The sequence below is a fragment of the Gymnogyps californianus genome, chromosome Z (genome assembly GCF_018139145.2).
Source record: "Gymnogyps californianus isolate 813 chromosome Z, ASM1813914v2, whole genome shotgun sequence".
In the NCBI taxonomy this organism is placed as follows: Eukaryota; Metazoa; Chordata; class Aves; order Accipitriformes; family Cathartidae; genus Gymnogyps; species Gymnogyps californianus.
In genome coordinates, this window is record NC_059500.1 from 37,090,442 (window position 1) to 37,102,951 (window position 12,510).

The window sequence follows — 12,510 nt, forward strand, 5'->3', positions numbered from 1 at the left end:
TATTTAGTATTTGCCTTCAGGAGAATTTGAACCCAGTTATAGGGCACCCCTGTGCTAACCAGTCTTCCTTCATAAAAACGAATAAACAAACTAAACCTCTGTTCTAAACGGTTCATAGATTATGACACCAACAATGTTACTAATTCCAAATTAAGATGATTTGTGCCAGAGTTTTTTCGTGTAATTGCTGTATGGTAGCATATAAAATGGTACTGCAGTAGTGCTAGGGTCAGAGAAGAAAAAAACAAACAAAAATGTAACAGATTTTCAGCCACTGAAATCTATGAACAGTGGCAACAGTGCCCCAAACACATCAGTAGTTTACTCAGATAAAGCTACAATAGCTTGTGCTGAATGTAAGAATGGTCACAAAAATCTGCTGGTGAACTGAAGAGATAAAGAGAGTATATTTTAATTGCACAGAATTATGTAGATAGCTCGAACAAAACAAGAAGCAAAAAAATGCTTGTCCTCAAGCCAGATTAGAAAATACTCTTCCTTTGAAACTATAACCCCATCTAGTGGGACTCCTTTTTAATAGCTGATAGGATTTGATCTGTTCCTTACTCTGACTTTGAGTACTTTGTGTTAGTAAAGACCATCAAATAAAAGCAGGAGATTCCCAGGTTTGCCTATACCAGATTTCTCCTTAAAGTACACTGTCCTTGCTACCTTTATGATTACTTTATCAGTAACAAAGGGTTGATGCATGCAGGGAACTATCTGCTGTATTATCTGGATGAGCTCTGAAAAAGCTTGGAGCAACATCATGGAAAAAAATATAAGTATCCTGTTTTATGAGATGTAAGTGATTATAGGTAGAAAAGTACAATGTAGTAGTAGTGTCAGTCAATGGTCCCTGGAGTACCCAGGCTGCATGGATTTCCTTCAAAGTTGTCTGTGGTCATAGGAAATTAATAAATTACAAGGGGGCCCAAGAGCATAAAAGGAAGTAATCTTACTGTAGTGAATGTTGGGGACTAAGCTGTACTGAATTTGAGCAAACCAGTAATGAATTCTGGCAGTGTACACAGCTAAATTGCAGGATGAGCACATTCCACTGGTTTTGTTCCTCTTGCCTTTAATAACACAAAGAAATTGAAGAGGAAAGATGGCTCATCAGTTCTAAACTCTTCTCACCAGGAACTGTGATGTATGGAGTAAGGAGAGGACAGAGGGTGTTTCTGGTCCGTAATACCTATAGCTTACATATATTGTTGTAACACATAGCTCCGATTGAATGCAGAAACTATGGCAAGTGTCTACCCTGCGGAGTGAGCTGGCCCACCTCTTGCACACACTATTGCTTCATTGATAGGAGCCTTCAAGTTGTTTTTATTGACAGCTCACCGAGTAAGAGGATCTTCATCAGCACCCTGCCAAGACAGAGCACTCTCACAAGCTGCAGGGATCGCTTTCTCAAGCTCTGCCTAGCTGGGCCCAACCAACGACATCACCTTCTGCGTTCAAATGATTCTGCAATCTTTGGTATTTCTTTGATCACTAATAATGGTTATCAGCATTGACATACAAATTATCATCAATTTTCCAGTGAGTATACACCCAGTGACACAAATGGGGCAGTTACACTTCTGTCAGACCAGCTGCTGGATACTTGCGAAGTTGGTCAGCCAGTGTTATTGTGGTTTCTGTTTCAAAGACTTTGAGTCTGTAAGACTGCCAAGACTCGAGCCTTAAAATAAAAGAGCAGATATGCAGAGCTACACCAGACTTCCACCCATCCTGGTTCTGAGACATTAGTGTTCGCTTACGGAAAGAGTGGAAAATATGAGCAACAGCAGAGGGATCTTCCAACTAACTGACCCACCTCAGTGCAGCCAGCAGCTTAGAGACTTTCTATTGCTTAATAGTCCTAAATGGAGTTTTATTCCACAAATTTGTGTAATTGCCTTTTAAACCACTTGTACTTTTGAACCAAAATATCCTGTGGACATGAGTTCCATGTTTTAATGACAATTTGCCTGGAAAAACACTTGCTTCTGTTTGTTTTAAACTTGTTACCTGATCATTCCATTTGATGCCTCCTCTTCCTGCATTGTAAGAGAATATCAAGTAATAACAGACACTTTCTCTGTACCCGTCAGGATTTTATAATTGCTGTGGTACCTTTCCCTTCCCTCAGTTCTCTCTCACATGCTGAAGCCATTCCATGACTCTGCTCACCCTGGTCTCCGCATTCTAGTTTTTCTTTTTGTTGGTTTTTTTTTGTTAATTACTTTCTTTTTGAGATGGAGATGAGAACAGCATAGAGACTTCATGGATTCATGATACATTGACATAGCATTTTCAACTTTTTTCTCATCTAGTTATTGCCTAACATTTTCAAAATTTCTGTTTTTGTTTTTAACCACTTCTGAGCATTCAGAAAACTATCGATACAGTTTCTAGTTTCTAGTATCTTTCCTAAGCAGATATGGCTGATTCAGAGATCTATAAACCCAGTGACTAATTAGAATTCTTTTTCCCTAGATGACCTATCTTCATTCAGCAACACTTTCAGCTGACATTTTAGCATTCACTCAAGTTCATTATATTCTTTTGCAACTCTTTATTGTTTTGATCACGCTGAATAGCATTCTGTAATAAACTCTATATCTTCATTATTCATCCCCCTTCCAGATCGCTTAAAAATATTGCTTAGGAATATTCAAAAAAGCATAGAGCACAGAATTGAGAGGAACTGTATGAGTAACATCTCTTCATAAACTGCGTATTCATTCCTTCTTTCTGTTTCCAGTTATTTGGTTAACCAGTTCTTAATAAATATTATATACCTAGCTCAGCATGTGAACAAAACCCTTCCAACTTCAAATTCTGTACGGGACAAGGACGTAATGACATAAAATTCCTAGTAGCTCTGTATTGAGCCTGAATCTACAGCTGTAAAAATTGATGGAAGACTTTCTATTGATTTGTATATGAATTGGAGTAAATACTTCAGTGATATATGTAAATATTTTAACGCTGAAATTTTCAAAATACAATGATGATTTCAAGCAATACTTTTTACATGAACCTGATGTGGTAGCCAGAAACCTGTCTACCTACAAAAGCTGATATATTAAGCTTATAAATTCATACCTTTTTAACTGAGGAAGCTGTTTGAATTAAAAAAATCCTCAGTATTTTGAAGCCTGCTGATTAAAAAAAAAACCCAAACCACCCAAAACTGTAAGGGATGAAGCCCCTTGGTTTTCAAGTCCATAGAAAAATGGTCAAGCCTTCAAAGGAGCAAAAATATTATTGTATTTCATAGTGGTGACTACTTTTGAAGAAATGAAAAGTTTTGTAAGAGCTTCTAGGCTACCAGAACAAAAAAAGTGGAAAGAAAGCATGAAATTCATCACACAATTGGCTTGGGCTGGCTAGGAAAAGTAATTTTAAAGAATAGGTGTTTACTAATCCCTATATAATATGAAAGATAATTTTGCGTATCTATTTAGTTCATGGTATCCAATGTTCCTCTTAAAATGCTGATGTCTACTTTAAATAAAATAGAGCTTCAAAAAAAGGTCATATAGAGAAATGCTTTTGAGTCAACACACGCTACTTTGCTAAAAGAGAACACTTGTTAAATTGCTGTGTAAGGTACCATAGAAGATAAATTTCACAATGCCCTATATTCAGCAAGTATATAGCTTGTTATACACTGACAAAATAGATACAAAGCAAATAGAAAATGGCATTTAAAACTAACATTTATTATTCTAGCAAACTGAAAAGTTCTGATCCTGTAAACGGCTTGGTACTTAGCGGAGAACACCTGAGGTACCAGGGAAAACAATGGCTTGACTCCAGCAACATATCAAGACGGAAGTGTTTGCAGGCTGAAAGCCTCTCAGCATTGGCCACGCACAGACATTTTGAGCTCTCTGGTGAACAGCTTATTCTGGACGGGCAACTGGGCTGCTATATTGACTTTTCATGGACTCTTAGTAGTCACAATCTTTACTGTCAGCACTACCTAATCTCAAAGTACTCCATTTGTGCACATTTGGTGAACTGAGAGGTAAGCAGTTCTACTTCTTATGGTAACTCGTGATACTTCTTATGATGACCGGCTGGCCTCGTATTACTTAAGTGAGCAGAAACCGAGCTCGCAATCACACCCGCCGGTGACGAAGGGCCAAGGGGCCCAGCAAGGTTTAACGAAGCCACACGGGACGCTGGTTCGGAAGAGATTCACCTTCCCGGAGGGAGGCTGGGAGCCGTCACCGGGCGCAGCCCTGCGGGGCAGGCAAGGGCAGGGCGGCCGGCGGCGCCTCAGCCGTTAACGGCCCTGCCGCGCGCGCCTCCATTCGAACCCGCCGGAGGGGCGGGCACCCGGCTTCCGGCCGGCCGGGAGCAGTTCCGCGGAGAGGGCGGGGCGGGGCCGCGCGGTCACGTGAGGCCGGCGGCGGCGCCCCGCCCAGGCGGCGCGGCGGAGGCGGCAACTGCGGGCGCGGGAGGCCGCCCCCAGCCCGCTCCGCACCGGCTGCTCCTCCGGCCCGGCCTCTCCGGGAGGATGGTGGGAGCGAGATGAGCCCCGAGCCGGAGCCGCCGCCAGCCCCGGCACGGGAGGGAGAGGAGGAGGAGGAGGAGGCGGCGGCGGCGGCGGCGCCGCCGAGGGAGGGCGGCGGCGCCAGGCGGGGCGGCTGCATCATGCTGGTGAAGAGGGTCGGCCTGAAGGCGGGGGGCGGCGGCCCGGTGAGTGCGGGGCGGGGCTGGGGGGCGCTGGGCTCCGCCGGGGGAGGCGGCGGCGTGCGGGCGCCGCCGCGGTGCGGGCCGGGCCGGGCCGGGCGGCCCGTGGTGGCCATCACCCGCCCCGCCTCCCCGCCGTGAGGGGCCAGCTGCCCCGCAGGGCGTCCTCCGGGTGTCCCCGCGGCCCTGGAAGCTTTCTGGAAGTTGGGGTGCGGGGGGGTGCTGGGCTTCCGCCGACCGCGGCTGGCGGCACCTCGGGCCGGCCCGGCCCCGGGCATCCCGCCGGCCGCGCCGCTTCGTCTCTGCCAGCCCCGGGTCTCTGCCAGCCCCGAGGCGTTTGTTACTAGTTTATCGTGGGCAGAGGCGACACCTGTAAGCAGGTGGTTGTAAGTAAGTTTTCTTTTAAATATGTAAATCTGAGGTGCCTGGAAGTAAAGCTTAGTTTTCCTTTGGAGCTCTAGCAGGTGCCTCTTGGTGAACCGAAACTGTAGAGTTATCATGCAGTTTTAATAGCTTACTGCGCTTTCTGTTTCGTCTGTTCCTGCTACATTAAGCATTACGATGTCTTTGAGCAAATAAAAGCAGCGGGAAGGGAGCAGTCTGCGCGCTGGCTTGAAAGCATCTCTAGGAGAGGTGTGTTTGTGAGTGTGGCAGTGGTGCGTAATTACTTCCCAGCAGAAACGTCTTTCGAGTGGCTTAAGCCTTTCCTGTTGTACATGCATGCTCACAAGATGCCTTAAACACAGATCTGAGATGACACCTCCTGAGCTTTCTGTAGTAGGTGGGGACAGGTGACTTGTTTCAGGCAGGATGGTCCCGCCTGAGATGATACAACCCATCCTGTTTTGTTGGCAGTGAGCCCAGAGCATAAGATGGGAGCAGAGGAACCTAGGGGAAAACACAAAGTAACAAAACAGATGATCCTGTCATTGATGGTTTTTGAAGGGGTACAGATACAAAACTAGGCAAAGTCGTGCTATGATAAATATCTTTTGGCAAGTTGAAATCACTTAAGTTCTATTTGCAGCCTGGCTTACTAGCTGTTAATACTTTTTTAGACTATATTCATGTTTGGGTGTTCCTGAATAATGTATTTAATGCTAGTTTACTCACAAAATTAGATATGCTGAAAGCACTGCTTATGCCAAAAGTTTTAAAACAATGTTAAGTTTGTGTTAGGGAGCCAATATCTGCTACATGTGTCACCTACCCTCCCACAGATAAGCACCTCTACTGTTGGAAAGAGGATAGTTTACTGTTTTATGTTAACGTGAAGCGAATGAACTTGTAATATCTTTAGCTGAGCACTAATAGTGTAGCATTAATGTGATATCATGGCTAGAGCTCAAGAATGTAAAAAAATAATATTGAAACCATCTGTTTGATATCAGTAGGTTCTTTGTCCTGTACTCATATCTGATGAAGTTGTTAAGGTACTTAGGTGATTAACCCAGAGAAGATGTAAAAAAAAGTTCTTCTATGGAATTCATTAGTCAAATAAGTTATTTTATGTAAGTTAATTCTGAAATGACTGCTTCACACCTCTTTTAACTGATCACTTCTGTATTCATGCCTTTCAGTTCTCTTTTAGAAATGGTTATGTCTTCCAAAAAGCAGACTGGACTCCTTCAAAAAGTGCAGCTGATGTCTGCTCTATGGTATATTTGGTGTTCTAGGTTTGTGTACAGCAGCTCCTGTTTAGGACTCTAGATACATATGATGCAGTAACACAATCTGAAGTCAGAATAGGAAAGTAACTCTGGAAGAGGCCCGTTAACTTTTTAGTTAAGAAACATAAGCTTTCAGTTTTATCAGCATGGATGATGTGGTGACAGAAATAAAGGAAAAACAGATGAATTTATTTAAATATGAACAGAGGGTAGGAAATGGAGGGTACAGGTAGAAAAATTTAAAAAAAAATCAAAGAACTTTGATTTCTTTCTCTAACTTTGAAGAAGAGTAAAACTCAAATGCAAAATAAATCCATAACTGACAAAGGCATTACCTTTTTTTTATTAGTGGATGGAATGTGTGTTAAAGTTGGATTAAGGATTAAAATAATGCTTTTGAGTGCTTAAAATATGCTGTTTTGTCAGTTTGAAAATTCAGCTTCCAAATTACATAAATTCTTAGTTTATAAAATGATCTCAGGTTTTGCTTCCTGGATGGTTTTTTTGCCCCCCTCCCTCCTAGTTGTGCCCTTAAGGGGCTTTGTGTTCCTGTAATGCATCTCCTACAGGAAAGACGTGAGGCTCTAGCCTTATCTTCTGTACACTGGTATAGCAGTAATACAATTGTACTTACATCAGCTTAGAGTCTGTTTCACAATTCCTGACTGAACAGTCTGTTTCCTACTTTGTTACTGCAGTTCCTGCACCTCCCTGTGATTCTCATGTGGCTGTCGTGTTGCTAGAACTCTCTCTGCCTAAACTTTATTGAAAGAGCTTATTCAGACTAAAATATGAGGGGACGAATCATGGCTTTAGATGTAATTGTAGAGATCTCTTTGATACCAGTGAGAGTCCCTCTCTGGCATTTGAAGGTGGAAGCTTGCCCTTTGGGCTGCTGATGAAGAAGTAAATACAGAAATGAAATTTTGGTGAGCTGCTTCTTTGGTCTATGAAGGATGTTTTAATTTTAATTTTTATTCTGGTTCTTTTGTCACATCAGATCAGTAGGACAAAGTGGAAGAGTATGACTAAGTCTGTCAGGTTGCGCAAGGCTTTCTCCCTTTACCCCTCCAGCTTGGGAGGAACAAGCTTCTGGGTTTTGATTTATCTGTAACTAACTTCACCCTGTTGAATGCATTGGCTTCACTGAATTGAAGAACTAAAATATAAATGCTGAGCAAATGACTTTTTATGAATTGAGTTACTGGCTCAAAACTAATAAGAACAATAGTATGTTTAAGTAAATTCCACTGGAATTAAATCAGTTTCCGTTGGCTGTATTACTCCGATTTCAGTGAACTTCAGAAACTGAAGTAAATGATGCCATGGACATTTTGTTACTGGTTATGCAATCTCGTTCCATTTGAATTATGAACATTGGTAGTATAAAACTTAGCGTGACATTCAGAATATTCATACCACGTACTTCATTTCTGTGCAGCCTATTGTCAGTAAAATACTGCCACACTAAGGAAGCTTTATGGCAAAATACAGTACCATACTGTCTAAATAAAGCCCTCTTATGGGAGAAGTCCCCAAATGGGATATCTAAGGAGAAAACACACCTGTGTACCTCTTTGAGAATTAATCATACATTAGTTTCATGTTCTTGAAAGCTATAAAATGTTTCAGCTATTGTGAAGCCCAAGACCTCTGTGTTTTTTAGGAACATAATGAAAGCATTCTGAAGGTTAAAACTGTACATCTCGGAAGTTTGCAAGCCTTTATTTATTAAACTGTTTTACACAGCGAAGCACAACTGGTATAAACCCAAAGATTTACAGGTTTTACCCTTACTGCTAGCATTTTTCTTTTTAATACTTCATAAAAAATATAGCATGGTGAAACTGAGGCAGCATGATTAAATTTTATGAGACTTTACTGAAACACCTTTCAGTCCAGTAAGTTGGTTTCTTAAATTTTTTGCTTGTAGGATTTAAATTGCGTTGCTAGTAATAAGCACATTGTTCAAATTGGCAGTTTGGGTATTTAGTCCTTTGTGGAGCACTATTTTCTCCCCCACAAAAATTATTTTTCCTGTTAAAACTGAATAATAAGAGATAAACAGTGTTGTCTTCTCAAGGCTGCCAGTGTCCTTCTGAATCTTCCCATCACGTTAAATAAACACTGAGTCTGAACTCTGAAGCACTACCAGGAGCGATTAGCTGCTGTCTTTAAAAACAAATCACTCTTGCTTATATTCATGCTGAGAGGGCACTTTTGTTGTTCTGATTTTGCTGTTACTGATCCTCCACATTCTAGCAATCTGGAAGGTTTTGTGTCCAGAGAGAAGTATGCTAGTCTAGAGCAATAGAAACTTAATTATATAAGTAAGACTTGATATTTTAGTACTGAAGATCCAAACTTAACCATTGGGCAATGAACTTGAGTAATTATCTGTTCCATGGAGAAGCATGTGAAGTTTCTCGGTGTGGTACATCTTTCTACATTTTATAAAGAAAACTTCAGCAATGGATAAATCAGCTTGCAATTTGGTGTAGTGTAATACGCTGGTTATATATTATTTGTGTACGAAGTAGTTTAATTAGACAATGTAGTACTCTCTAGAGCTGAGCTTTCAGAATGTAGCAGGGCGTATGGCGATTGTTTTCTTGGATGCTCTTCCTGCCCTTGATGCCCTCAGCCTCAAAGACTGAAGTACAATGGTGTTGTCATGTTTTACGCTCCTCAGAAGATTCCAGCTTCATAAGCTTGTCCAGTCTAAACTTAAACCGGAATGTGTTCCCAGCAGAAAAAATGATGTTGCAAGACATTTTAGACCCTGAGAGTAAACTGTGTGAAGTGCCATGCAATTTAAACTTGCTGTCTCCGGTCCTGCTTTACTTACTTTCTTGTATTTTAGTATAAGAAGGCAGTGACGGTTGTTTTCTCTTGACACCCTTCATGTCACTCCCCGTCAATAAGTCCTAGTTGTATCTTTCTGCAGATGTTTTCACTGCAGCTCGGAGGAACCTACTTCAGCATTCCTCCATACCTTTAGTGATGTTCTTTGTCCTTCTGTGGGCGTCTTTCACTTGTGCTTCTGTAAAATAGACTATTCAACAATGTGTGTTGCTTCAAGCTTCTGAACAAAACAAGCAGTCATGGGATAAGGGGGGGAATCTTTATGTAGATCTAATAAAAGTGGTTAGAACACCAGAAGCAGAGGGTTAGCAAGGCAGGCACATCACATGTTTATGCAGTAATATAATATCTTTCTCCTAACAGGGTGTATCTTTCAATACACTTTTGTAAACCACTGTTCAAGGCTAAACTGGTGTCTTTCATGGAACTGTTTTCTCCAGGATCACATTCCTAAATAGTAGTCATCCTATATGTGAAATTAAAATTGTTTTTTTATGTTTGCGTTGGTTAAATTTATCTACATTAATTTTAATCTGCCATTTAATTTGTTTTACTGATTCCATCAACTTCTGATGTTCTTCACCATTGCCCTCTAACTTTTCTAACGTGAATTGCATTTTGTCATCAGTGAACTTTGTCACTTTACTTTCACCCTTTTTACGGCTCAGTTGAACTACATAGGCCCTAGGACAGAGCACTGGGACTCATCTGGTAACTTCCCACTGCTGTGAAAACAGATTGTTGTTTTTTTTTTTTAATTTATCCTGTTTCGTTTTTTTTTTTACTTTTTTTTTTAACTTTTTAATTCCTGTGAAGATTTTGAACCCTTTTCTACTTGCTTTAAGAGCCTTTGGTGAGGGTCTTCGAGTACGTTTACTTGAATTTTCAGAAGTTTTATTAACGTGATCTCCCTTATCTATACATGTTCTTTTGAGAACTCCAGGAATTTTTTAAAGCACAGTTCTCTTTACAAAATCTGCTTAGCCTTTTCCATTTTGAATCAGTTGTGGTTCTGATACTCTAGACCTGTGGAATATGATTTTGCCTAGCTTTTTCTTGACAGAGCGCATCACAATCTTACTGTCCAGATACAGGTCTGCTTAAGGTTTTTTTTTTTTTTTTGCAACTGAAATACAAGTTTGGACAACGTATAAGCTGAATTAGTTATGATTTATATTCCAGCTCACAAGGCACATCTAAAATGCTAAAGGCTGTGCTGGCTCGGAAAGTACTTTCACTTGTTTGGTGTGTTTTTGCTCTGCATACAAGTTACATGTCTTAGACTGGGGTTTGTACCCATAATCACTTGATGATTGCTTCATGTGACAAAGGCAGCTAAGGCCTTCAGGGTGCTTTTTGCACTTGAGTGAATTCTTGCCAGTTCCAACAAATGGGGCATTTGTGGGGAACAGTTGGAATTACCGTGGTTCCTAAATACATCTGTTTGAAAATTAAAGACAATAGGTGCTAGAAAGAGGTAAACATGCAATATGCCTAGAGAGCTACCTGGGTAATATGTGCAGAGAAGAGAGCATCCATAAAGTAGTGAGATGGATTGGTAGCATAATATTTGTGATAGAATAAGCTAAAATAATTAAATAGTGATGTAGTGAAGCATACTAGGAAGAGTTTGCATTTGAAATGGTTGAATTTTGGGGGGAAACTAAGAAAATAGCAGTGAAGATAAGTGTGGAAAGGGAATGTGCTTTATAATTTTGCATGAGCTTCAAGATCTGAATGATTCATACATGAAAGTATGTTTCTCAAAATGTTTTACTGATTCTGTTAGTTCACTTCTTTGTTTTCTTGAAAACATGAGAGTTGACACAGTGGACTGCAGTGCAGGTGGTTGTGTAAAAAAGATGTAGCAGTTAATCTTTCTAGGGAGAGAATGTTTGTGTAGACACTTTTTTTAAAAGACAGTAAGAAAACTTTGTACCAATACACTTGAATGTTGGTTTACGTGCTATAGAAGGACAGTGAGTGCTGTTTGCAAAGTCCTCTCTGTACTGGAAGTAGAACAAGCAACTAGCAAACTCTCCTGAGAGACCCTGCTGCTTGGTGGGAAAGAATTTCCCAGAGGAGGGTGTGGGGGGAGAAAGGCAAGTTCCTGTGATTGTCTGTTCAGAAGTTCAGCTTGAGTTTGGTTGTTATCTGCCTGAGAGACAACAGGATTATTCGACTGGAAAGGTACTTCAGGGAGATCTCTTCCTCCTCAGGGCACATCAGCTGTGAGACCTGAGCAGGTTGCCTAGGGCTTTTCCAGCTGGGTATTGAAACCCTTCGAGGATGGAGAACACGTGTCCAGCTCTGCAAGCAGTGGGCTTTGCTGCTTCACCCTCATGGCTGGAAAAAAGCATGCTGTATTTATCCAATCAAGTCTTTTTCTTAATCTGCCTGGCAGGACTATATGGCTGTCATCAAAATGTGAAAAGTTTGAAAAGGTGCTCTGGAGGACTTCAGGATTTGAACAGTGAGAAGTGGTTTTGTTCTGAAATAAGCACATTGCTTAAGAGAAACAAACAGTTAAGCATGTTTGAAATTAGATGTTAAGGTGCTTTTGCAGCCATTTGAACAATTTTAATTGTTAAATTACAGATTTGAATTAACAGATGAATAGTTACCTCAGAGTTGTGTGAATAAATGAATACTGTAAATTCTAGCTTTGCTCTGAATATCTGGGACTGGCTATAAAATTGTCTTGCTATGGAGTATTTTAGGGTGAATTGTACTAGCTCTCCTTCAAAATGTCTAAGATAAGGTATTCTTATTTATTTTTTCCCCTTTTCTATGAGCAGTTCCTTGCCATCTGGATTTATGATCTTGAGGTTTTCTCATGGGTTTATTAACATTCAACAGCTGTGTTCTGCTTTAAAAAACAGTTTGTATTGCATCCCAGTAGTTCTCTCTGTTGTCTTCAAATTAACTTTTGGGTTTATTCTGCCTCCAATAAAGGCAGAAGAAAAAATGTTTTTTAGAATTGGGTATGGGTGAAAAGAAGCATAGAAGGAGCAGAAGTGTAAAATTGGAGAAATTGTAGATATTTTGTAAGAACTTCTAGGACTTCAGATTTTATAGTGATGGCCTTAGATTTTTTTTGTTAAGCATTTGAGATTACATAATATTTTGCTCATTATTGATTATGCAAGTATAATAGCTTGACCAGCAACTGCATTTGAAAGCAATCGTAATGTTCATACATCTTTTCTCAGCCCACACACTGGGCTGTCATATGAAGATAATCTATGTGGATAGAAAATAAGTCCATAACAGA

General features: G+C 40.7%; 1 protein-coding gene across 1 annotated transcript in view; it reads left to right on the forward strand.

The window, feature by feature from the left end:
- Positions 1 to 4,653: 4,653 nt before the first annotated feature.
- MFSD14B (major facilitator superfamily domain containing 14B) overlaps positions 4,654 to 12,510 on the forward strand; it is a 33,537-nt gene continuing 25,680 nt past the window's right edge. Inside the window, exon 1 of the mRNA XM_050912732.1 lies at positions 4,654 to 4,707. Coding sequence (XP_050768689.1) covers positions 4,663 to 4,707 — 45 coding nt within the window. The 5' untranslated portion in view covers positions 4,654 to 4,662. The remainder of the gene's footprint in view (positions 4,708 to 12,510) is intronic.